This window comes from Apodemus sylvaticus, chromosome 5 (assembly GCF_947179515.1).
Source record: "Apodemus sylvaticus chromosome 5, mApoSyl1.1, whole genome shotgun sequence".
In the NCBI taxonomy this organism is placed as follows: Eukaryota; Metazoa; Chordata; class Mammalia; order Rodentia; family Muridae; genus Apodemus; species Apodemus sylvaticus.
The window spans coordinates 122,787,001-122,814,837 of NC_067476.1; the positions used below are offsets into that span (position 1 = coordinate 122,787,001).

Below are 27,837 nucleotides of genomic sequence, written 5' to 3' on the forward strand. Positions count from 1 at the left end.
CTGCTTCTTGACTGGATACAATGAGAACAAACAACTCAAGTTCCTGTCACACCTTCCTCTTCCTCAACACAATGCACTTTTCCTCTCAAAAATGGAAGTAAAAGTGAACTCTATATTAGTTACTTCTGTTGCTGTGTGTTATGTCACATCTTGCCTGAGACATGAAACACCATATATAATAACAGTCCAAAGAAATTATGACACCAAAATCCAAGATGATGAACTAGTAAGTTTCTTGGAGTTACTAGTTGATCAGTTTCAGAAACTTCCTGAGAAGTGTGAGTTGTTTACTTCCTGAGTTTTCACAGCATCCTTCCAGAACTTTCTAAGTCTTCACAATCTTCCTCTCAATATGGAATATTTCAATCTAGAGGTAATTGCTACACAGCACTGTAATAAAAATGCCCAGACAAGGCCAGTTTAAGAGAGAATGGATCTATTTTGGCTGAGTTGTTAGGGAAATCATGATGCCATGATCTCCAGAGTAATGATGGCCACACTGCATTCGCTCAGGGAGCAGAGACTGGTAACTGTTAATGCTCACCTCACTTTTCCTTTTTATTCAATCCAGGACGACTTCTATTCAAGGAGTAGTGAGGCTCATAGTCAAGGTAGATTTTCCTACCTCAGTTTACCTAATCTAAGTAGTCGTTCACATGCCTGCCCAGAGGATATAACATGGATAATCCCTCAGAAGCACGAGTGGAGGCTTATGTCCTAGTTGATGCTTATGCCACGTTGACAGTCAATTAAGAATTACACCCTTGCTCCTTTAAGTTGTGTTTTCTCAGGTACTTTGTAACAGAATGAGAAAAGTAAAAAATACAGTGATGATCAGCAAAGACTTGCAGGAAAAGAAGCAACCAACATGGATTCATCTGCACCACTTTATTGTAACCTTAGCATACTGGGAGCTAAGGCAGGAAGATCATAAGTTTTGGGTCAGCCTGGGCTGCTGTAGGAAGATCCTGACTCAGTATTTTCTAAGTAGAGTACAATCACATGTAATGATTATGACATGCTGCAAGGAAGTCCAGGCTGGCTGGAGCAGAGTAACCAGAGGAACAAAAAGAAACAGTCATGGAACAAGGGAAAGCAAATCCCAGGGTTTTGAAGGACTATAGAGCAAAGTACAATGAAAATTCTGAACAAAGGGGTACCATGATCTTACTACTTTGGACTCCAGTAAACAAGTAACTGTTAGGGAACGAATGGAGGTGGTGAGGCCAGTGAAGAGTTGTCGAATTATCCTGACAAATAGAGATCTTGATGGAATCCGTAAAGATGGTATGATGTATCATAAAGCAGTCCATGGGACTCACTGGTGGATTGACTATGGACTAGGAAAGGAGATAATAATACAACGTTGTCCAGTTAGTGGCCTCCAAGAGAACTTCTGGTGGCTTCTGGTAATAATGCCCTTCTCCAGTTCCTTCCTTTTGAACCTGAGCTGTCCCAGGCAACTTGATGTAAATGATGTAACAAAAGTGATGCTGGGCCAGTCTGGACCCTAGTCCTAAGCAACTTCTGCTTTTGTGATCTTGAAGGTCTTGTGATTCTTCCTTTCAAGTTGGTGGCATGGACAGATTACAGAGGGGTCCCTGAGCATGCAGGAAGAATTTAACACCAGTATGCCAGATGGGTCCAGTCTCTAGGTGACCCTCCAACTCACCATAGCACACCAGGCACTATCGGCAAGAATAGCAGAGGAAGAATATATACTGACGGAAGCTAAGCCCAGTTACAGAACCAGGAACAAAGCTACTAAAATCTAGGCTGATTATTTAGCATGGAACTGTCAAACAGATGACCCAAGAGCACTTAGAGGATTGAATTAGCATTAACTAGAGTGGTGGGCATGGTAACAGGTTTGTGGAAGAAATTAAAATCTTACCACTTCTACATGAAGCAGGTAATGCCAAGTTTTTGTTTGTTTGTTTGTTGGTTGGTTTGTTTTGAGACAGGGTTTCTCTGTGTAGCCCTGGCTGTCCTGGAACTCACTCTGTAGACCAGGCTGGCCTTGAACTCAGAAATCCGCCTGCCTCTGCCTCCCAAGTGCTGGGATTACAGGCGTGAGCCACCACCGCCCGGTGATGCCAAGTTTTCTTAATCCTCTATCTCTTAAGCACAAATGGCTTTTTTTAGGGTTTAAAGAGGCCACACGAATAGATACTGATATAATAGTGGAAGTTAGAGGGATTAATTAATTTTTTTCTCCTTCCAGCTTCTGAGGCTATACATCAGAGGAGCCCCTATGACTATGAATGGCAGAGAATTTCTCGCCTGTGCCTGGTTTTGCTTGCTGTGGTTTTAGGGCTTTGGTAACAGTGTCATGTAAAGGAGAAACCACTGAGCTCACGTTCCCTCCACACTTTCCACAACTAGTCATGGTAAACCACCTAGGGCTTGGATGATGGCTTCTGGAAGCAGAGTGGGCTCCTTGGGGAGCAGCCCTGGCCAATGTTAGATTTAATCCTTCCTTTGGACAGTAGCTTGCGGGGAAAAGAAAAACTGCCCGGTCAGTCTGGTCAGCCTATGGGTCTCTCTGATCATAGACATCTGGGCTAATACCTTGTAGACCTGAACCCCAACTATGCTGAAGAAAAGCTGTGCATTAGAGATTCTTAATGTCCCAGAACAAATGTGAATTTAAAAGGAATAATTTTACATTGCCAATCTCCCATTCATTCCCACTAACAGCCCATGACATCTACCCAATCATGCTTTCTCTCTGGTTACAGGATTCTATAAAAGGTTTATAAAACACACAACGGTTTACTTCTTCTGGGCTCAGTCTTCTCTTGTGTCAAGGTTCCTCGGAAGGAGGGACAGCTTTCACCTAGACTGCCTTAGGAGGTCTTCCACCCAAGAACAACTTCCCTCAAAATGCCCTGAAAGTCCTCCCATGTAGCTCTGACTACACTTAAATTCATGATCCTTCTGCTTTAGCCTCTCAAAGTATTTTTTACTAAAATCAGAAGCAAGACAAGAATGACCTTTTTCTTCATTCTCTGTGTCAAAACAACAATCGTGTTCTAGGGATCGTTGGCAGCCCTAGGGGATGCCCTCATATTTATCAACCAAAAGTAATTGTCTTTGCTCCTAAAGGAACACTATAAAATAACATCTGGAATTTATTTATGCATATTGCAGATACAATTCCAACAGGCATACAAGCAGATACCAGGTCAAGTTCACATTTAAAAGTAGAAATCAATATATAAGAAGGAACAGGATCTGTCACCCACCGGCAGACACACAGGAGACAAGCAAGGTTGATCAAGTCACATGGTCACCACTACCCTGGATAGTACAGTGTACCATCTGTCAGAGAAAAGGTAATAATCTAGCTCTCATCAAGCCCTGGAGATGTCCCACTCTCAGATTCACAGCGGAGTCGCAGTGATGGCCTTAAGAAATCCAGGCCAGGTTTTATCATACTAGGAGATTAAAGCATCTAATTCTTGACTCCTAAAAAGATCGAAAACAGGCATATAATTGAGGTCATCCACATTAAAAGTGGACTATTTTTTTACTCCGGTGAGTGAGTAAAGGATGATTTATTTTTTTGACAATGGTGCAAAAATAAGTCTAATCCTGTAGAAAATTTTAAACTTATTTTCCAATACATAGAATTAAACCCGTGTGGATTAAGGATCTAAGTATGGGGCTGGTGAGATGGCTCAGGGGTTAAGAGCACTGATTGCTCTTCCAGAGCTTATGAGTTCAAATCCCAACAACCACATGGTGGCTCACAACCATCCATAATGAGAAACAAACAAACAAAAACAAACAAAAATAAACAAAAACCCCATGGGCCAGAGCAAGCTGGCCGGAGCAGGAGGGAGAAGGGAAGGGGGAGAAAGAAGGATCAAAGTATGGCAAGTAACTCAATTTAGAAAAACACTGGTAGAAATCTGGATGGGGGGGAGGGGAGAGCAATACATGCAAAATTAAAATAACAGGTATAAATTAAAATGTGTTAAATGGAAACAACTGCAATATTCCAAATGGCAAATAACAGACTTCTTGAAACAGTTTGAAAGGCTGGAGTTGGAGAATACAGTTATTTTCTTATCTGCATCCACCTGTCCTGCTTTTGTGTGGCGACTATTGTACATCTGTTGATATGTTTGGATTCAGTATGTAAAACTGAGCATGACTGTACAATGAATGAATTTAGAAACACATTTCTCCTTTTGCTCCATGATTGTGCGTAGCGCTTTCCTTGCTTCTGACTCTATACTATGTCTTAAGAAGCATTTAGAATACTGGAAAATAGTCTTGACAGACTATTCTTAGAGGGGTGGTATCCTATTTTGCAGACCAGTTTTTAAACTCTCCATAGAAGGGATCTTAAACTCAGACTTTTAAATATGACTAGAGTAAGTCAGGAGGGAGGGGGATGAGAGAACTGGAGGTCGTGGTGAAATAGGTCAGATGATTTTCAGACTCCAAATGTCCTGATAGTTTTATGTGATCCAATCCAGCTACAGGGAGGGAAAATCCCTGACAACAGGTAACAGGTCTTTGAAAGCATCTGAAACCAAAGGCTCCCTAGCAGCCAGTCCATCTCTCCTTAAGTTCTCAGTCTCATTAAGAATGAGAAACAGATACTATGGCACCAACCTGTCTAGGAGAACACAGCGAGACAAATGTAATTGCCTGTACAAGGAATATAAATCAGCAACTCTCAAATCATTCATATTTACACCCTCTTCATTTTGGTTGTCTTTCCTTTATAATTTGGCCATACATCCATGTCAAGTATATAATTTCATCTGAGGCTTTATCAGTTCCCGCCCAGAGCCATGATTATATGTTGCAGGGAAACTTCCTCCCCCTGAGCAAGTCTATCTTTAGTATCTTCTTGATAACCACTTCTTACATTAAAAAAAAAAAAAAAAAGGAAAGTCTGGGTTTTCTTATGTGGCTCCAGAATCCCTAAATATAACATTTAGGAACAATTTATCAAGCACCACACTAAGCTTTCAGCTGCCACTCCAGCTTTTCAGAGCGGAGTGCTCTGCTCCTGCCCTGCCTGTTCCCTTTGTTATTTATATCAAGTTGCAGTGGAAACTGTAGGTGTTTCAATACTGAGACTGCAGTCACCTTAAGTGCCTTTCCTCTTGCTAGTGTTGGCTGTAGCTTCACAGAGCCAGGGAAGCTAGACAGGCAATGATATAATTCTGGAAGACGTTTTCTGTGAAGGAAATAAACTCAGGTCACCAGTCTAGGATTCAAAAGATTGAGTCTGAGACAAGCAGTCACACACCATACCCAGGAATATGCTTCTTTTATTTTTGTACCTTTATCTTAAAAATATATTTAAACAAGAAACAAAGATAATATTGAATTTTCCCATAAACTTTTGCTTTCTTATTTACAGTGTTACATTGTAAATAACATTCCATTATACACAAATTAAAACTGTGTGTTACTGAACACTCTCTTTACATATTCTTTCATAATATAGTACACACGGCGCAAAGCTATGCAATACTTAAGCTTCAAATAGCTCAGGAAAGAAGCACAAACTTTATCAATAAGACCATTACTTTAAAAGGTTCTGACTTTAATTCTCTGCTAGAATGGTTTCACTGAAACCATTCTGTGTTCAAGGAAAAATGCCCTGTGTGAGGGATGAGAACGACAGTTTAAGTTACCACACCATCCACTTAAACTGACACCATATTACTGATTACTGTTATTAAATGGACTACAATCAAGGTCAAGTCATTTAAACAAGCAGATTCACTCTTCAGTTCAGACACATTGTATCAACCATAGGTGGTACCTCTTGAAGAAATAAAAGTTTTCTACAACTTTAGGTTTACTTGTAAACAGTTAAAGCACACATTTTGTAAAGATTTAATCATTCTCGTTCATAGATTACACTTGAGAACTTATCCCATCAGGGAGAAGCAAGCACACACACTACACACGGAGACACACCCACACATGCTTCTGCTCACCCATCTAAAACTCGAGTGTCAACCAGCACTAAGTATAGCAGCACTTGTGTCCCAAGCAGTGCCCGAGGTTGCAATAAGAATTACAAAACGAGGAGGATAGAACATCCAACTTCCATCAAACAGCCCAAAGTTCAGGCTCTGAAATGCCTTTCAGACACGTCATAGTCAGCCTATGGAGTCAGTTCACAGGGCTCTCCAGGCGGCAAACCCCACCTTCGATGGCAACGGACTGCCCTGCCACAGCACCAGGAGGGAGTCTTGAAATGTGAGTCTGCAAAGAAAGAGAAGGAGCGTCAGAAGTGCTAGCAGGGTCCCTAATGTGAAACCCACTCAGAACACCATGTCTTTGCTGTTTTTCTGAGTGTCCCCAGATATAAGGGTGGCAACACTGAGGGGTGTCATGCCCTGTTTGTTTAGATCACTTAGGGATGTTTACTGGGCATCTGCTACACGCAAGCACAGCACCAGTTCAGAGGGATGCAGAGGGGACAGAGACACTGACACCTCAACAGCAAGAACAGTGCCACTACTCTCTAATTCTTATTACCACCTACTTGCCAACACAGGCAGGCAGTCACAAGAGCCAGGCACAAAGCACAAACATAACTGTGGTAGGGTTCTAGAAATTTAAAGACCAAAATGATCTAACAACCCCGATTTCAGATATATAAACCCTGTCTCACAAACTGAAGGCAGATAGCTCTACACCAATGTGTACAAATTAATGTTCAATTTTCATAGCAGTATTGCCCACAACAGCTACAAGATGGAACTAAGCCAAATGTCTATCACTGGGCAAACAGAGTGTGGAATGTGCACAGGATAGAATAATACTCATCATTAAAAAGGCAGGGACAGCCAGGCGGTGATGGCGCTCAACTTTAATCCCAGCACTTGGGAGGCAGAGGTAGGCAGATTTCTGAGTTCAAGGCCAGCCTGGTCTACAGAGTGAGTTCCAGGACAGCCAGGGCTATACAGAGAAACCTTTTCTCAAAAGAGAAAAAAAAAAAAAAAAAAAAAGGCAGGGATAAGAACACGAATAAACCTTGACGACATTAACAAGTAAAATAAGCCAGATATCAAAGAGCTAAGATAGTAGGTTCTACTTACATTGTGGTACCTATAACCAAATTCATAAATATTAGAAGTTAGAATAGTAGCTATCAGAGGCTGAGAGGAGGGAATGGGGTGGGAATGGAGTAATGTGTAATAAATATAGACTTCCAGTTTGGGAAGACGAAAAAATTCTGGAGATGGGTGTAGCAATAAGTTCCTAACAATGTGGATTACTCCGTGCCTCAAAGCCAATTAAAACTAACAAGATAAATTCTATTATTCTATGTAAGTATTAACAATATTTACAGAGAGAGAGAGAGAGAGAGAGAGAGAGAGAGAGGAGGAGGAGGAGAGGGGAGGGGAGGGGAGGGGAGGGGGAGGGGGAGGGGAGGGGGAGGGGGAGGGGAGGGGAAGGGGAGGGGGAGAGGAGGGGAGGGGAGGGGGAGAGGAGGGGAGGGGAGGGGGAGAGGAGGGGAGGGGAGGGGGAGAGGAGAGGAGAGGAGAGGAGAGGAGAGGAGAGGAGAGGAGAGGAGAGGAGAGGAGAGGAGAGGAGAGGAGAGGAGAGGAGAGGGGGTTGGGAAGAGGGGGAGAGAGAACAGAGTGCAGAAATGATAGTTTTTTAATTGGCCAGAGTAATTGTTAAACTGGCTAGTTTTATGCCTAACAGACTAGAGACATCTGTAAGTATTGAATCTCAGTTGAGACAATGCTTCTATAAGATCAGGCAGAAAGGCATTTTTTAAATTAGTGACTGACCATGTGGTTTTTTTCTTTGAGTTTGTTTATGTAGTGGATTGCATTGATGGATTTCCGTATATTGAACCAACCCTGCATCCCTGGGATAAAGCCTACTTCATGGTGGATAATCGTTTTGATGTGTTCTTGGATTCGGTTGACAAGAATTTTATTGAATATTTTTGCATCGATGTTCATTAAGGGAAATTGGTCTGAAGTTCTCTTTCTTTGTTGGATCTTTGTGTGGTTTTGGTATCAACGTAATTGTGGCTTGATAGAAGGAATTGGGTAGTGTTCCTTCTGTTTCTATTTTGTGGAATAGTTTGAAGAGTATTGGTGTTAGGTCTTCTTTGAAGGTCTGATAGAATTCTGCACTGAAACCATCTGGTCCTGTGCTTTTTTTGGTTGGAAGACTTTCTATGACTCCTTCTATTTCTTTAGGGGTTATGGGACTGTTTAGATGATCTATCAAACAACCCTATTAAAAAATGGGGTACAGAGTTAAACAAAGAATTCTCACCTGAAAAACTTCGGATGGCAGAGAAACATCTTAAAAAATGCTCAACTTCATTAGTCATTAGGGAAATGCAAATCAAAACAACCCTGAGATTTCACCTTACACCAGTCAGAATGGCTAAGATTAAAAATTCAGGAGACAGCAGGTGTTGGAGAGGGTGTGGAGAAAGAGGAACACTCCTCCACTGCTGGTGGGGTTGCAAATTGGTACAACCACTCTGGAAATCAGTCTGGCGGTTCCTCCGAAAACTGGGTACCTCACTTCCAGAAGATCCTGCTATACCACTCCTGGGCATATACCCAGAAGATTCCCCAGCATGTAATAAGGATACATGTTCCACTATGTTCAGCCCTATTTATAATTGCCAGAAGCTGGAAAGAACCCAGGTATCCCTCAACAGAAGAGTGGATGCAAAAAATGTGGTATATCTACACAATGGAGTACTATTCAGCCATTAGAAACAATGAATTCATGAAATTCTTAGGGAAATGGATGGAGCTGGAGAACATCATACTAAGTGAGGTAACCCAGACTCAAAAGATGAATCATGGTATGCACTCACTAATAAGTGGATATTAACCTAGAAAACCGGAATACCCAAAACATAATCCACACATCAAATGAGGTACAAGAAGAACGGAGGAGTGGCCCCTTGTTCTGGAAAGACTCAGTGAAGCAGTATAGGGCAAAACCAGAATGGGGAAGTGGGAAGGGGTGGGTGGGAGGACAGGGGGAGAGAAGGGGGCTTATGGGACTTTCGGGGAGTGGAGGGCTAGAAAAGGGGAAACCATTGGAAATGTAAATAAAAAATATATCGAATAAAAAACAGATTTTGTACACATATTAAATAGTAAAATAAATAAATAAATAAATAAATAAATAAATAAATAAATAAATAAATAAATAAATAAATTAGTGGCTGATGTGGCCAGACCTAGCTCATAGTGGCTGGTGCCATCTCTGGGCTAATATTCCTGGTTCTGTAAGAGAGCAGGCTGAGCTCATGATGAATAAGCCAGTAAGCAGACCCTCTCTGTTGGCTCTCCATCAGCTCCTGCTTCCAGGTTCCTGCCCTGACTTCCTTTGCTGATAAACTGATGTGGAAGTGTAAGCCAAATAAACCTTTTCCCACAAAAACTTGGTTTTGGTCATGGGGTTTCACAAGAATAACAGGAACACTAACTAAGACCAGGACTAACAAGGAATTAATTTATGATGCAGAACTCTATAGAAGAAATATATCTTTACTATCTCCTTATAAACAGATAGTAATGTTTTGAGGTTAGTTTAAATAGAGGGGCTTACAGGAAAATCTGTCTTCAGACTTACAAGAAAATCACACAAAAGTCACTGAGATATCAGGCTTTGGAGGCTAAAGAGAATTAATTAATTGATGACATTAAAGAACAACAATACAGCCAAACAGCCTACAAATTGAACTGAGGATGTTAAGTCTTAAAGGAACAGATTTCCTGCTGACCAAGATAAAGATCCTGAACTTATGCAAAATATTGCACCTTGGACACTGTAGGACTTGATACATCTCTGTGGCTTCAAACGCGGCTGGTCCAGGGCCCTGTAATGCTGCCACACCTGCGTGAAGTTCACAGCAGCAGAGCATAGAAATGAGCCGAGCCAAGTCGCAGTGTCAAGAGATGTTAGGAAGGTTAAAGGGCAGGGGAAGAAAGCTCTGGAGACGCTCAGTAACAGTACATAAGCAAAATGCGGCAGATACACAGTTAGATTTCTATAAATTGAGCTACTTGTATACAACAGAAATACTCAACCAGATAAAGTAGTTAAACTAGAAAACTTGGTTTTAAAAGTGAACTTTTCACACTTCTCTCTTGCCTAAATCACCACTTAGTTAGTGTAAGCAGACTTTGCAATTGCAAGAATCATTTAAAATGATCTTGGCATTGTGACTGCACAGCTGCAGTGTTCCTTGCAAATGCCCCAGCAAAAGAAAGAAGCTTGCAGTTGAAGAGCAACTTGTGCGACGTGTCGATAAGCTGGCTGACTGTTCAAAGCCAACATGCTCGGGACTGTAGCTCTTTACAAGTCCAAATTCAGCACCCAGTTCCAAAGTGATATTTTAAACAAAAAATTTAATTACTTGATATCTACTCTTTAAAGAGAACCTGACGTTAAAATCTTTTAAGGACACCTTGGTGCCTGAACTTTTGTAGTTTCTAGGAAAGCTACAAACACATGACTTAGTTTTAAACACATGGTTTAATTTTAAAAGTCACAAAGCCTTTATTTAGTCATTATGTTTTGATTCACTGCCTCTCCACACACAAGTGTGCTTCCACTTTTAGACTTGAAATCTTCTATAGTAGTCAGAGGATGACTATTAAGTCATTACCCTGCTTCGGTGGAGTTGGAAACATACCTAGGATGACACAATAAAAATGATCCCTCAGAAATACTTTGCTCACTGTTCTTGCAATTCTGGGGCTTGGTCTTCCTTCTCTTTTTATTGTAGAAAACTCACGTTAAGACACCACAGTTAAGTGAGGCAGGCATTTACAAGTAGACAAAAGGAACACAGGGAACACAGTTGGTAGTGGAAACTCACAAACTAGCATTTCCAACCACAATGAAGATTCACTTCCCACGCAACTCACTAAATAAGTGCATGAAACACATAAAAATCTACAGAGGCCTCATAAGGCTGTGTGAATATTCAGAATGCCTTGGGTTCCTGGCTACATCGTTTTCTTCTGGGTAAACCATTAGTAGTGAGGTATGGCTATGTGACAGAAGTAAATGGACTGTTTGAAGTGTATCATCACAAGGCTTGGCGAAGATCTTCTTGTTCCCTAGTCTCTATCAGCTTTGGATGATCTTGATGTTTATGAGGAAGGGCCTGGGTACCGTATCAGTACTCGAAGGGGAGCACTTTGGCAATCCGGAACCTCAATGTCTCATCTTCTATGAATGAGAAATGCATTTCTATTATGTTTAGGTAATTATCCCCCTGGAGGTTTGCTTTATATAGCAGCTTCTGCTATCATAACTATACAAACCAGGACTCTGCACCTATTATATAAACTCTGTTGTTATTTAACTTCCTTAGGCTGAATGAATATATAACATTTACCAGAAATATATAATTCATGAATATATATAACATTTACCAGAAAGCTGATAGGGACTATATGAGACAGTAACTACAAAGAAAACATGTCTCAAAGAAAGTTTCTGACAAACTACCTTCTCAGAGCATGGAACATCGTTGGAAAGTCAGAAGACGGTCATACTAAATGAACAGAAGTGACCAACCAATACAAAAGGACAAATTCTGGGAAACAGAATTCAGACCATAATCTACAGAGCTGAAGTGGCAAGGTTAAAGCCAGCCATGTACCTGGCTTCAGCCTCCACTAACTCGAAGCTCATGTCTCCTGCTCTCTCCTTTTCCCGATTCTTCTCCCTATCCACTCGCCTTCTTAATGCTCCTCAATCACACAGCAGATGCCAGCATCAGGACTGTGCAGTTTTTCTCACTGCTATGATTTTCCTTCTACCATTGGTGTACACTTCTTGATCATTTCTGCCAGATCTGTGCTCAAAAGCTGCCTTCTCTAGAAAGTTCAACCAGGCTACCCATCCTGAGTTCTGCTTCAGTAGTGCATACAGCCTTACCATCATGTAGCCAATCTGTAATTGTTTATTCGATCAGCACCTGTGTCTCCTGGAATATAAGCTCTGTGAGGACAGGGAGCTTTGTCAGTCTGCATGCTGCTTCCTCGCTGGCACCTGAAGGATAGCCTGCACTTAACTGGAGCTCAGTATACATATGTTAAGTCAACGAAGGATGATTTAACACAAAGGTGGGGGAAGGCATGGAAGGCAAGATTACCTGAATGATAATTGCAAATTTTATATGTAAAACTTTCTAATTTTTATATTTTAGTGGTTTTGATTACAGTAATAAGAGTGCTTTATTTTGAGGATGTTATATAAATGAAACAATTATGATACTGAAGTTGCAGACTCTCAATAAAAATGAAATATCTTTCCCAAGACTGATATGAAATATAGAAAACGGTATCATCTAACTTCATCCATTCCTTTATTTATTTTTTAGTTGTCCCCTCTTGGACCTAGGTGCTCCAGAGAGCATTAGAGGCATTGGTGACCAAGTCATAGTCAAGTTGAGGCTGTATGCCTTGTTTATCTGTTATGTTGTTACTGTTGTTAAATACAGATTAGATCAACAGCAGGAGGAATTTGGAAAAGACTAAGACAAACTAGTGTGCATGCATGTTTTCCTCTGGAGTGCGATATTCCAGCTCGATAAGATGTGGGTGGCTGACAAGGCCACTTTCTCATCACCATGTCCCTCTGGAGAGAAAGATATTCCCTTCCTCTACCACTTTCTCATGTCTTCTTAAATATGCTTTATTTTTAAATTGTCGAGTCCTAGGACTTCTATTTTTTTCATATAATGATAGTGCCACATGAGCTTTCAAAATATAACCTGGAACAACATGCATGTTTATAGACTAACAACTCATTTAAGCACAAGTTAAGCTTCTCTTCTGTGTTTTCCATTCTGCTACTTGGGCAACATAAATTTGGTTCCTTGAGACTGTACTACAGGCTAAACACACTTTACATCCTTAACACAGTCACAAAATAATAACAACAATAATAAAGTACTGTGGGTGTGGAGATGGTGGGGTGAGCCACGGCACATATAGGGAGGGAGATCACACGGCTCTGGGAATTGAATTCAGGATGCCAGTCTTGTGTAACAAGTGCCTTTTCCTATTGATTCATGTCACCAGGCCCAACATAGTCAATACATACTTGACCCAGTAATAGTCACTCTCTGTATTCTTTTGCTTGCATAAACATGATAGGCATTTTAAAAGCACCTACAGAGAGAAGGGCGTGGGAAAGTTGTGTCTGGTTAGCTTTGGTCAATATGCCTCTATTGTGGTATTCCTTTTTCCCCTGTCTCTTAATGAGTTGAATCAAGAGACACTACCACCTCCATTGGTTTTTCAGAAGTTCCTGCCCATCTCTTTCAAGAGCCGTCTTTGAAGGAGACATGACTTGTGAGTAAGTATATTCTAAGCATTCTTTGTGTGCGGCATTAAACCTCAGAATGTAGTTAACTAAAAATAGTTTAGACATCAGAACTCATCATGAAAGCAGATATACTCTACTAGCTGACAACTGCATGTTAACCTTCTTAATACAATCTAAAATGGTATGTAGATCTTATGGAATAAGAACCCATGATACTAAACAATGTAAAGTAAGAACTGGGTGATGATCCCTACAGCACTTAGATTTTTCTTATTATTATTTTGTCTGCATGTATGTTTATGCACCATGTACATGCCTGATGCCCATGGAAACCAGAAGAGGGCATTGGATCCCCTAGCAATGGAGTTTTAGATTGCTGTGAGCTGCTATGTATGTGTTGGGAACTGAACTCGGGTCCTCAGGAAGAACAACCAGTGTTCTTTTTAACACCGTATGATACTAACTTCATTTAGATTTTATTTATCCTATAAATGAATTTTAAAAAATCTACAATTTTCTTAAATTAAAAGAAAAAAATTAAAAATAGGCTGCAGCGATATGAAGATATTATTCCTAAGCTCAATCTAACAAGTCAGAAATACCAACAAAGTGAGGAATGAGTGCCGTGTTTGCCATTCTGCTGCATGTCCTCCCTGCCTCAGTTTCCACATGCAAAGCATCCACAGCATAAAAGGTGCATGAGCAAATGTCACTGTTAGCACTGACACAAGGGCACTACAGGTAAAACGCCCTATTGTTCTCCGTGTAAAATCCTGCCCACAGAATCTTAAAATGGGACGAAAATGCTCCCTGATGAGAACAGTGTGCAGTCCTAGTGCCACGGCCGCTCTGGTTTCTTCTTTGACCATGTCTGCTGACACCACACTTGGAGCAGAGGCAACATCACACAGGAATTCTCCCCTAGTTTTCACTTGAAGGCCCTGTGAGGCAGCCCACAAAATGTGGCAACCTCTCCAGGAAACTCTTACCATACCACTCACATGGAGATTTATCATGAATACTCCCTTTGTTAAAGGTGATAAAAACTCTCTACCATTGACCAAATATTTACTCTGTACTCTTAATAGGGGGCAGAGGAATGAAACACACACAGGACTTGCTCTAGGGCAATTTATCTTTATAGGATGTAGAAACCAGTCCCTTGTGAAATCTTACTAGAAATAAGAGATCCCTATAATACATAATATTGTAGTGTCCAGGGTGCTTCTGAATCAATGAAATCTTAAAATACTACTACGGCAGAAAGATGTATGCAACACCTATTTTTTTTTCAAGAAAAAAAAATAGAGAAATGAGCAAGACAGAATGGAACTGTGGTTTACTTATGGTCATAGAGGAAGTGGAAAAACTGAGTCATGAGTGAATGTGTCTGAACTCCAAATTTAGGCCTTTTTACTCCTGCAATGCCCTAGCCCAACGGGTTCTAAATCTAGCTCTGTTAGAGACACACCTTTCACTGCATTGGCATATGCTCAAAAGCTGTTTACAATATGGCTTGCTTAGAAAAGCTACTGCCACAAATCTTAGTTAAGTTAGAATGATCCTGAGACTCAGAGAACTTGGGATGAGTCACTGCAGGTAGGCTGGATAATCTCTAGTTACTAGTTCTCTGGGATTTAACATTCTTATAGGGTAAAACAGTTGTTTTAAACTGGTTCAACAGTATTGAAGATTCTTTCTGAATCTGGAATACATTAGAATGTTCTTGTAAATGTATTTAAAACAATTTTAAAATCCCATTTATCTAAACCTACATGTTTTGTGTCAATGGAATCTCTCTGAATCCGTTATAGATTTTCTTTTATAATTAGCCCCACTAAGACCTAACTAAAACCACAACTGGTTGTAGAAGTTTGTTTCCCTTTCTCCTTGGGAAGTAATCTAAGAGTAATCTTAAGACCGACCACCACTTGCAGCATTGATGTCTGGTCTACCCTGGAACACAGACTTGCACTGCCACAGAGGAACAAAGCTGTCCCTGCCTTAGGCAGGGCCGACAGGAGCTGCCCAGTGGGTATGCCATACAGGCTACATGGAGACTGACACCTCACGTCACATTAATGGCAGGTATGGAGATCTTGAGATCTTTTACAGTCTTTATTCTGATTAATATTTATTTTATATTTACATATTCTGTGTGTCTCTCTTGAACACTCATATATGTATGCTGTGGTGTGGATGTCTAGGTCAGAGGAAAAACTGCATGAGTCTGTTCTTTCCTATCACCATATGGGACCTCGGAAACCAAACTCATGTCGTAAAGCCTGGTGGAAAGTGCTGAACTATCTCACTGTCCCTTTGTTCTGACTTTTAAAATACCCATTACTCTTTCCCCCCCAAATATTTAAAAACAAACAAATTCTTAATGACATATTAAATGTTAAAAATCAATGTTAAAAAATGTTAAAATAAAAATATATTTTAAATATTGTACAGCTGGGCAGCAACACATCAAAGTTGAGTACTGAACATAGAGAGGCGGAGTAGCTCTGTGCCGTTCCAGGACTCACTCAGGGTCAGGACTGGACATCCTCTCCTCTTTATTTTCTTATTATGTGGCAGGGTGACTTAAAGCTGAATGTGTCTAGTCTACGTCAGTGGAGGATATGACTATGTCCTTCCTGTAATGAATGGGGCGAACTGAAATATCCCCACAGGACTGAGCAGAGGTGACCGCTCTTCTTTCTGAGCCTAACTTTTTTCTGTTTTCTGGCACTGGCCACAATATCTCAGAGACTGCTGTGAGCTCTTGTTCGTTCCCCAGCATATGACTATGAAAGTTTCAGGACCCAGGCCTCTTCCTTCCTGTTTGTATTCACTCTCCTGGTGACCCTACCCACTTCTCTTCTCTTTCTATAGGACTTTAAGCTGATATTCACAAATGCACACCTCGAGTATAATTACCTATAATAACTAAGTGGTTAAAAGTATGAGCTCCGGAGTCTAGAACCTGTGGTCTAAATCTCAACTGCACCACTCTGCAGCTGGGACCTTAGTAAGGGATATGGTATCTCAGACATATCACCTCTGGGGGATCAGGAAAGCCCTCCCTATAGATTATAATTACCCTAACCTTGCATAGATATTGGAAGTTCTTCTTGGGTTTGTACATGTGAGGTCCTAGCTCATCTTTTCCACAGTAAAGGCAACAGCCCAATATCTCTTTTCAATACCCTTTGTGGGGCGGTCTTGACATCCTGACATCCTTCAGAAGCCCCTTTTAGTGGTATATGTGTTCACTGTACATTGTGTTTCTTTCTTTCACCCATGTACTTTATACTCATTCTATTCCCCCTCCCTCTCCTTGGTCCTTCCTCCTCATCCTCCCTCCCACTCTCCTTTCTTCCTTCAGTCATAAACTGTATTTTTAAATGAATAATACTAGAATTAAAGTATATTGTAGTCCATTCCCTTGCTTATGAATCCCCCCATCCATCAGCCAGCACCAGAACCACAATAGAGTCCACTGGAACCTACTGCTGCTCACCTATCAGACAACACATCCTACACTGCCTGGGAACAGTATTCCCTGGAGTCCAACAAGAACTGCAGCACCAGCACCATTGGGGAACAGTCCTCTTACCAACACAGTGGATTCCTCTTTGTGGTCATTCTTCTTAATGCCTGGGAGAAATTTTAGATGAGTCTCTTTGGAGAAAACTGATGGTGTAAGACTAATTAGGCAAAAATAAAATTACCAACTATATTTAGAAATTAATTTGAAGTAGAGCAAAGTTCTTGTATTTCATGTACTGAATTTTACAATCTTTTTTATTTGTCTAAAGTGCTTTCTAAACAGTGCCAATAGGATCTGAAAGCCTGAAGACGATATCGGAAAAAAAAACAAAACAAAACCCACATTTTCCTATATTTAAAAATCTGAGCCAACTTAAAAGATACAAGCAAAATCATCGAATCCTCATGGTCAATAAGCACTCTTGACAAATTTAGTTCTCTGGGGTATTGTTTCAGTGCAGAGCTTTGGGTTGCATCTATCCTACCATCCTGAAATGTCTTCAAGTTGTTGGTGATACTGTATCACCAATGTAAGTTTAAGTCTGGCCTGCCCTAAGTCATACTTATAATTAGGTTGGTCTTGGTAATTCTACATCTAAAATATGGTATAATAAATACACATAATAAACACTTACTGGTTCAGCAAATCAATCTGCTGACAAATGACACCAGCCACTCTCATGAGGCCAAAGCGTCTATTAAGAAACATTCATTTATGGCAGGTCACAGATGCTTCCCTAGTCACCACTAGGCAGAGTCCAGGAAGACTGTTTGTTGTTGTCACCAAGAGAAATTCCATCACAGCCAGTGAGAAATGTTTTCCCTCCATTTCTTTAGCATTATTTAATTAGATGACCCTAACGAGAACATCACAGGCAATATTTTTTCTTACTTCTATCTAGCATGCATTCTGTGAAGTGCACTTGAAGACTCAGTGTAACAGTATAAGGCAAAACCAGAACAGGGAAGTGGGAAGGGGTGGTTGGGAGAACAGGGGGAGGGAAGGGGGCTTATGTGACTTTCAGGGAGTGGGGGACCAGAAAAGGGGAAATCATTTGAAATGTAACTAAAAAATATATCGAATAAAATAAAAATACATCGGAAAAAAAAAAGAAAGTCAGAAGACAATTTGCACAAGTGTTTTTGTCCTTTCATTATGTGGTTTCTGGGCTTGGTAGCAAGCACCCTTTACTGCCTGGTCTTCAGAATCACTCATTAAAAACAACAACAACCATAACAACGGGCACTGTCAATTGGTCTTACGGTCTTAACAGCTGCCCAGAACACCTAGCCATATACCTCTTTTGGGAGGATTCTGTCACCAGTACACTGGTCTGAACCGCGGGATTGAGTAAAGCATTATCTATCCTGTCGACACAAACATTTTTTCTTTCCTCTGTTTTTCTGAAATCCCTGAATTTACATGTTAGTTAATTTATATATACAAACAAGCTAGTAACATTTTAAAGGTCAATTTACTGTCTCCACCAGGGCAAAAGTTCAAGAAGCATAACTAATGATCAAAGCAAATGAAACCTCTGTAAACAGTTACAGTGCAGAAGAGACCTCGGGGAGGGGGGGGGGTGCAAAATGTGATTAATGCTTCTACGTGATTCTCCACATCCTCTCCTGCCTTTACCACTATCCACCGCAATCCATCATAAGTAATGTCACATCTATTACATAAATTACACTTACTTGTTTTACCTACTTCTCAGAATGCTATCAAAGCACGAGTAGCCCTTCTTTAAAATAAGGAATTTCGAAGAAGGGCATGTTAAACTGTGATGTCACTGATATTGGTGAATTGTCATGTGCAACTTAGAACCAATGAGAAGCTGGTTCTGAAAGCAGGCTTGGGCCTCTTACTTCAGAGCCAAGATTGTTTATGCTGAGTGTCCTCTAAAACCTTTGTCCTGAGTCAGGCTGGTCTCCTGCCTCTGAAATAGGGAGAGGGAAAACATCAAACTGTTTACAATATTAACCTGCACGCCTACCCCGAGAACAGCGCAAAGGCAAGCTCTCAAACAGTGATGACTGCTGTGCATCCCATGATGCAAATGTGCACATCCCAGGGAAGGAAGGGCAAAAGCTCTGAGAGGCCTGCTCTGCTCTGCCCTGCCTATCTAATATTACATTATTTCAGGACTTTCTCTGTTGGTTTCGGCTAGATATCTGCAAGTGACCAATTTAATGAACCTGTCTACCGTATTTGATCTTTTATTTGGAAACCTTGCAGGAGGAGATGCTGTGTTCCACAGAAACACAATTCAGGAACTCCAGCTGACCAGGCTTTTGTGCTAAGTGTTTGTAAGCCCTCAGATTTGATAATGTTACCTGTTGACCTTTTGCTTGCTCTCTCAGTGGGGCTAAGTCAGTCATGCCTGCTGACTATTGAGTATCTGATTTGATGCTTTGCTATTTCCTATTTCTCTCTAGCAGCTACTAAGCATTTATTCATTTATTTTGCTCACACCTTCAAAAACAAAAACATGGCTCTTTAGAATGTACAAAACAGTGGCACATACCTACTAAAGTGACCGAGACAGAAGAATAATGAGATCTATGCCAGCCTGGGCTAAATAGTAAGGCTTAGGATGGACGAACAGACAGACAGACATCAGGGATCACAATGGTAACCTTGCCTAGATTATAAACAGGGGATCATATAGAAACCCCAGTCTAATGCAAATGTCAATCTTAATACAGTATTCCTATTTATTCATATTTTTAAAGTGTGGAGGTATAATTTACATGGCATAAAATGCATAGTTGCTAAGTAAAGGACTGACTGACTTCTAATAGCTTGTGTACCCACAAAGCCAAAACATAAATAAAAACCTTTATGCATGGAAAATTTCTACTATCACCCTCAAATTCCCTCAGGCCCCACTATTTAGTGGTTTAGATTTCTATCCCTGTTTTAACTTTGTCAGTATTTCATATAAATGGAAAAAGTCACCAAGCACCTTTTTTTGATTCTAGCTTGGTTATACAGCAGAGTACCCCTCCCCACATCTTTTAGGATATAGAAGAGAATTTATTTAGTTTTCTGAGGCTTTATCCTTGGCAAAAGAAAGACTTACTCATGTTTTGTAAACTTTATTTAAGACAATTTTATGAGGCCAGAGAAAATTAATGGCATCCAAAATTTATGAGGCTGGATACAGGGCTTGGGAGCGGAGTGCTTGCCGAGCACATCTAAGGCCCTGGGTTCCAGCCCCTTTTTCTGCAGGGAGTAAAAAGATTTATGAATAATATATATATATGTGTAATATATATATATATATACACACACACACACACACATATATATACACACTATCAATACTATAAAATAAATAAAGAGAACAGTAAAAAGTCAAAGTACCCCCAAACATAATTATCTGTTATTCTTAACTCAGTTTCCTACTCTATATTCATTGTGATCTTTAAATAAAATTTCTGAATGTAAGTTCCCTTGTCTCAGTATCAAAGTCCTTTACTGTACTTTTACTCTTAACAGCAGGAAATACTCATTACATCATTTATATATTAAATAACCTTGTGAATGTTTTTTAAAAGGTTAGAGAATTAAGAATAGATGAGATTATTATTTAGGCCTGGTGCCTAAGGCCAATAATCCCAGATACTTCGGATGCCAAGGCAAAAGGATAGTGAGTGCAAGATCTACCTGTGACAACTCAGACACTATCTAAACTAACTAAATAATAAAAAGGTGGGGGAGAGTAAACAGGACCTGGAGTTGGTAAGGAACTGGGGACGTGAAGCTAGAGAGGGGCAAGGAGTTTAAATATAATCATATTTGATTATATACACCTATGAGAAATCACAAGGGAAAAAAATTACAATATAAATTGAATATTGGTAAAGCTTGAAAAAGTAAAAAGATAACATTTTAAAATCTAATCTACGATGAAACATTACAAAAATCATAAAAAAAAGTTTGGAAGAAGCTGACCAAAACATGTGGTAGAGATACATGAATAATCTAAATTCTTTTTCTTATGTTAAAACTAATATTTTATTATGGTATTGAATTCTAAGTTTTCATTTGTATTTTGGGGAGTGTTTCAATTTATTTTTAATATTGTTTGAAATTTTTAATTAAGCACGGAAGCAACCTACAGAATGGAAAAAATCTTCATTAACTATTCATCTGACAGAGGATTAGTGTTTAGACTGTACAAACAGCTTAAAAAAAAACACCCAAAACTAAACTACGATACACCCAATTTTAATAAATGGGGCTATGGAACCAAACACAGAGCCAGGAAAAGCAAAGCAAAAACAAAAACAAAAGAAACGTATGAAAGATGTTTCTAAACGTTCAATATTCTCAAGCAATATACATATAGTATACACATATGTTTTAAATTCTTTTTTATGGTATTGTGCTCTAACAGGGACACATAGCCAGCTCTAAAATCTTCTGAATTTGTTAGTCAGCTGGGTACCATGCATTCCCAAACACCCACCTTATTGTCATCATCACAGAACATAGAGAAACCAGAATTAAACAGGAGACCTCACCACTAAAGGCTAGCTTTCACAGAGAGAGAAGGTGCTGTTCAGGCTATCGGGATATAAAGTAGGAAATAGTCTCACCCAGCGCACCTAGGGGCTATGATAGTAAGTGGCCTGGTGTGGTGTGCACATTGATGAAATAGTAGCAGGAACATTATTGGGGTAACCAACCACTCTCTGATTGGATTTAAGGCCAAATCCACAAGAAGGAACTCTTGTCTGGTACCATTAACTGGACAAAAAAACCTGTGTCTTGGTATGCCTAATAGTTATTCTTATACCCAAAGACTAGAATATCTTTCAACCCTTACCAGAAAAACTTTGTTTTGCAAAAGACTGTGATGAACACAGAAATTTATAGCTTGTCCATATGCAGAGAATAAAAGACTGAAGAGTGTTCAGCCCTAAAGGGGACATTTTTACCATAATTTGTGATAACTGGACACCATGGTGAGGAGCTTCTAGACCAAAATTTAAAGTATTTTATCACTTTCTCACTTCAAAAACACAAGCAACAACAACAAACCTATTAGAATTTTGATTCCAAATGCTTTGAATCTACAGATAAATTTGGAAAGAATGGTTAACATATAACATTTTCAATTCAAGAACACATATATATTTGTCATTGAGATTCATCTGAGTCAGGTTTTATAGTTTTAAGAGGATAGTTCTAGATTTTTTTTTTCATTCCAGATCATGTGAAAAAATAAGTTTAAAGAATGCTTTCCAAAATTCTGTCTCTGATTTCTTTTTCCTGTTTTATTGTATTGATTGGGATTTCAGGGAAATACCTCACATAGGAAATGAAAATCACAAAAGTGGACCTCCCTTTTGTGCATTTAAAGCATTAAAAACTGTTCCTGGTGTTTAGCTATAGGTTGGTTTTTTTTTTTTTTTTAAATCTAAGAAGTTCTTCAAATACCTGCTATTTTGGTGGGGTTTATAATAATTGGAATATGAATGGATTGTGTGGTATCAGAATGAACATATATTTCTTCTCCTTTATTTTGGTAATACAATAATTACACTGGTTGATATTTTTATAGTTTATGGAAAAAACACATATACCATTAAATCCACCATTTTAAATAAATGTTCAGTCTAGTGGTTTACAGTGTGTTTGTAAAGCTAGACAGCTTTATAATTCCAGAACATTTTCATGTCTTTAAAAACAAACTCCACATCCACATTCCCTCCCTTCAGCCCACACAACCACTAACCTCTTACATTTGTTTCTATGAGTTATCCAACGCGAAACATTTATTGCAAATGGAAACATGCAATGCCTGGTCTTTTTCACCTGGCTTCTTGTACTTAAGAGTCACTGGTGCTATACTCTTGCAGAACTTCATTCTTTTTGTGGTTACAGAAAATTCCTTGCATGAATACAACATATTTGCTTATTCATCCATCAGCTGATGGGCATTAAGCTGTTCCTACCTTCTATCTATGAATAATACCTAGCAGGGGAACGTGCTGCATAACATGGCGATTCTGTTAAACTATCACCGTGTTCTTCCAAAAGCGACGGGTTACTCCCACTCCTACTTTTCACTACAAGCACTTGTCATTCTTCTTTTGGACAGACGTCAGCTTGGGTAAGAAGTGGGTGAGAATCAAACCTTGATTCTGATTTGCAGTTCCCTAAAGGAATAGACAGTATGCACATTCCCATACACGCAGTTGCTGACTGTATATCTTCATTGCTGACTGTATATCTTCATTGCTGACTGTGTATCTTCATTGCTGACTGTGTATCTTCATTGCTGACTGTATATCTTCATTGCTAACTGTATATCTTCATTGCTGACTGTATATCTTCATTGCTGACTGTATATCTTCATTGCTGGCTATATATCTTCATTGCTGGTTGTATATCTTCATTGCTGACTGTATATCTTCATTGTTGACTGTATATCTTCATTGCTGACTGTATATCTTCATTGGAAAAAATGTTTATTTACATCCTATTGAATTATAAGAATTTAATATTTTGTTCTAAATTGACTCAAGTCTGTCACCAACAACATTGTTAGTAATCATGGTTTCCTATTTCTGTGGTCTCTTTGTCACTTTTTTGACCACACCTTTGCAGTAAAGGTTTTTAATATTGATGGTAACTTATTCTCTCTTTTATTGTGTGTGCATTAGGGGTCTTAGTCAAGAAATCACTGCCTAATCCAAGGACAATAATGATACAAGCAATACCGGTCAAAACCTGAACACAGTTTGATACACAGGGCAGAGACTATTGCAATACTTCCCAAGTAGCTAAAGTTTAAACCCCAAAGCTGGGTAATATTCCAGAAGATACTCTACTGTGAGGCATGTCAGTAACAACAAAGTCTCACCACTGAGCTCCAGCCAGAAAATGAGAAAAGGCAGCAGTACGGAGGCCTTAAGCATCCACCAAGATGTGCTGGTTATAAACCAGGTGGTGCACGCCTTTTTTTTTTTTTTTTTGGATGTCACTTTTTAATATGCTTTTAAGACTTTTATACAATGGTGCACTTTTTTTTTTATTTGATATAATTTATTTACATTTCAAATGATTTCCCCTTTTCTAGCCCCCCCCCACTCCCCGAAAGTCCCGTAAGCCCCCTTCTCTTCCCCTGTCCTCCCTCCCACCCCTTCCCAATTCCCCGTTCTGGTTTTGCCAAATACTGTTTCACTGAGTCTTTCCAGAACCAGGGACCACTCCTGCTTTCTTCTTGTATCTCATTTGATGTGTGGATTATGTTTTGGGTATTCCAGTTTTCTAGGTTAATAACCACTTATTAGTGAGTGCATACCATGATTCACCTTATGAGTCTGGGTTACCTCACTTAGTATGATGTTCTCTAGCTCCATCCATTTGCCTAAGAATTTCATGAATTCATTGTTTCTAATGGCTGAATAGTACTCCATTGTGTAGATATACCACATTTTTTGTATCCACTCTTCTGTTGAGGGATACCTGGGTTCTTTCCAGCATCTGGCAATTATAAATAGGGCTGCTATGAACATAGTAGAGCATGTATCCTTATTACATGGTGGGGAATCCTCTGGGTATATGCCCAGGAGTGGTATAGCAGGATCTTCTGGAAGTGAGGTGCCCAGTTTTCGGAGGAACCGCCAGACTGCTTTCCAGAGTGGTTGTACCAATTTGCAACCCCACCAGCAGTGGAGGAGTGTTCCTCTTTCTCCACACCCTCTCCAACACCTGCTGTCTCCTGAATTTTTAATCTTAGCCATTCTGACTGGTGTAAGATGAAATCTTAGGGTTGTTTTGATTTGCATTTCCCTAATGACTAATGAAGTGGAGCATTTTTTAAGATGCTTCTCCGCCATCCGAAGTTCTTCAGGTGAGAATTCTTTGTTTAACTCTGTACCCCATTTTTTAATAGGGTTGTTCGGTTTTCTGGAGTCTAACTTCTTGAGTTCTTTATATATATTGGATATTAGCCCTCTATCTGATGTAGGATTGGTGAAGATCTTTTCCCAATTTGTTGGTTGCCGATCTGTCCTCTTGATGGTGTCCTTTGCCTTACAGAAACTCTGTAACCTTATGAGGTCCCATTTGTCAATTCTTGCTCTTAGAGCATACGCTATTGGTGTTCTGTTCAGAAACTTTCTCCCTGTACCGATGTCCTCAAGGGTCTTCCCCAGTTTCTTTTCTATTAGCTTCAGAGTGTCTGGCTTTATGTGGAGGTCCTTGATCCATTTGGATTTGAGCTTAGTACAAGGAGACAAGGATGGATCAATTCGCATTCTTCTGCATGCTGACCTCCAGTTGAACCAGCACCATTTGTTGAAAAGGCTATCTTTTTTCCATTGGATGTTTTCAGCCTCTTTGTCGAGGATCAAGTGGCCATAGGTGTGTGGGTTCATTTCTGGATCTTCAATCCTGTTCCATTGATCCTCCTGCCTGTCACTGTACCAATACCATGCAGTTTTTAACACTATTGCTCTGTAGTATTGCTTGAGGTCAGGGATACTGATTCCCCCAGATTTTCTTTTGTTGCTGAGAATAGTTTTAGCTATCCTGGGTTTTTTGTTGTTCCAGATGAATTTGATAATTGCTCTTTCTAACTCTGTGAAGAATTGAGTTGGGATTTTGATGGGTATTGCATTGAATCTGTATAGTGCTTTAGGCAAAATGGCCATTTTAACTATATTGATTCTACCGATCCATGAGCATGGGAGGTTTTCCCATTTTTTGAGGTCTTCTTCCATTTCCTTCTTCAGAGTCTTGAAGTTCTTGCCATACAGATCTTTCGCATGTTTGGTAAGAGTCACCCCAAGATACTTTATACTGTTTGTGGCTATTGTGAAGGGGGTCATTTCCCTAATTTCTTTCTCAGCCTGCTTATCCTTTGAGTATAGGAAGGCCACTGATTTGCTTGAGTTGATTTTGTAACCTGCCACTTTGCTGAAGTTGTTTATCAGCTGTAGGAGCTCTCTAGTGGAGTTCTTTGGGTCACTTAGGTAGACGATCGTGTCGTCTGCAAATAATGATAGTTTGACTTCCTCCTTTCCAATTTGTATCCCTTTGACCTCCTTATGTTGTCGAATTGCCCGAGCTAGTACCTCAAGTACAATATTGAAAAGATAAGGAGAAAGGGGGCAGCCTTGTCTGGTCCCTGATTTCAGTGGGATTGCTTCAAGTTTCTCTCCGTTTAGTTTGATGCTGGCTACCGGTTTGCTGTATATTGCTTTTACTATGTTTAGGTATGGGCCTTGAATTCCTGTTCTCTCCAAGACTTTAAGCATGAAAGGATGCTGAATTTTGTCAAATGCTTTTTCAGCATCCAATGAAATGACCATGTGGTTTTGTTCTTTGAGTTTGTTTATGTAGTGGATTGTATTGATGGATTTCCGTATATTGAACCAACCCTGCATTCCCGGGATAAAGCCTACTTGATCATGGTGGATGATCGTTTTGATGTGTTCTTGGATTCGGTTGGCAAGAATTTTGTTGAGTATTTTTGCATCGATGTTCATAAGGGAAATTGGTCTGAAGTTCTCTTTCTTTGTTGGATCTTTGTGTGGCTTTGGTATCAGCGTAATTGTGGCTTCGTAGAAGGAATTGGGTAGTGTTCCTTCTGTTTCTATTTTGTGGAATAGTTTGAAGAGTATTGGTGTTAACTCTTCTTTGAAGGTCTGGTAGAATTCTGCACTGAAACCATCTGGTCCTGTGCTTTTTTTGGTTGGAAGACTTTCTATGACTCCTTCTATTTCTTTAGGCTTTATGGGACTGTTTAGATGGTCTAGTTGGTCCTGATTTAATTTTGGTATTTGGTATCTGTCAAGGAAATTGTCCATTTCCTCCAGATTCTCCAGTTGTGTTGAGTACAGGCTCTTGTAGTAGGATCTGATGATTTTTTGGATTTCCTCAGTTTCCGTTGTTATGTCTCCCTTTTCATTTCTAAGTTTGTTAATTTGGATACTTTCTCTGTGCCCTTTGGTCAGTCTGGCTAAGGGTTTATCTATCTTGTTGATTTTCTCAAAGAACCAGCTCCTAGTTTTGTTGATTTTTTGTATGGTTCTCTTTGTTTCTACTTGATTGATTTCGGCCCTGAGTTTGATGATTTCCTGCCTTCTACTCCTCCTGGGTGAAATAGCTTCTTTTTGTTCTAGGGCTTTCAGGTGTGTCATTAAGTTGGTAATGTATGCTCTCTCCATTTTCTTTTTGGAGGCACTCAGGGCTATGAGTTTTCCTCTTAGCACTGCTTTCATTGTGTCCCATAGATTTGGGTATGTTGTGTTTTCATTTTCATTGTGTTCTAAAAAGTCTTTAATTTCTTTCTTTATTTCTTCCTTGACCAAGGTGTCATTGAGTAGAATATTGTTCAATTTCCACGTGTATGTGGGTTTTCTGTTGTTTCTGTTGCTATTGAAGACCACTTTTATTCCATAGTGATCAGATAGGAGGCATGGGATTAGTTCTATCTTTTTATATTTGTTGAGGTCTGTCTTGTGACCAATTATATGGTCGATTTTGGAGAAGGTACCATGAGGTGCTGAAAAAAAGGTATATTCTTTTGTTTTAGGATAGAATGTTCTATATATATCAGTTAAGTCTAATTGGTCCAAAGCTTCAATTAGTTTCATTGTGTCCTTGTTTAGTTTCTGTTTTCCTGATCGGTCCATTGAGGAAAGTGCAGTGTTGAAGTCACCCACAATTATTGTGTTAGGTGTAATGTGTGCTTTGAGTTTTAATAAAGTTTCTTTTATGAAAGAGGGTGCCCTTGCATTTGGAGCATAGATGTTCAGGATTGAGAGTTCTTCTTGTTGTATTTTTCCTTTGACCAGCAAGAAGTGTCCCTCAGAGTCTCTTTTGATGACTTTGGGTTGAAAGTCAATTTTATCTGATATTAAAATGGCTACTCCAGCTTGTTTCCTGAGACCATTTGCTTGTAAAATTGTCTTCCAGCCTTTTACTCTAAGGTAGTGTTTGTC

At 39.7% G+C, this 27,837-nt stretch overlaps 1 protein-coding gene across 2 annotated transcripts in view; it reads right to left on the reverse strand.

The window, feature by feature from the left end:
* Positions 1 to 5,281: 5,281 nt before the first annotated feature.
* Positions 5,282 to 27,837, reverse strand: part of Tasp1 (taspase 1) — a 234,468-nt gene continuing 211,912 nt past the window's right edge. For both annotated transcript variants that reach the window (XM_052183747.1, XM_052183746.1), the window contains exon 14: positions 5,282 to 6,246. In XM_052183747.1, coding sequence (XP_052039707.1) covers positions 6,154 to 6,246 — 93 coding nt within the window. In that variant the 3' untranslated portion in view covers positions 5,282 to 6,153. The remainder of the gene's footprint in view (positions 6,247 to 27,837) is intronic.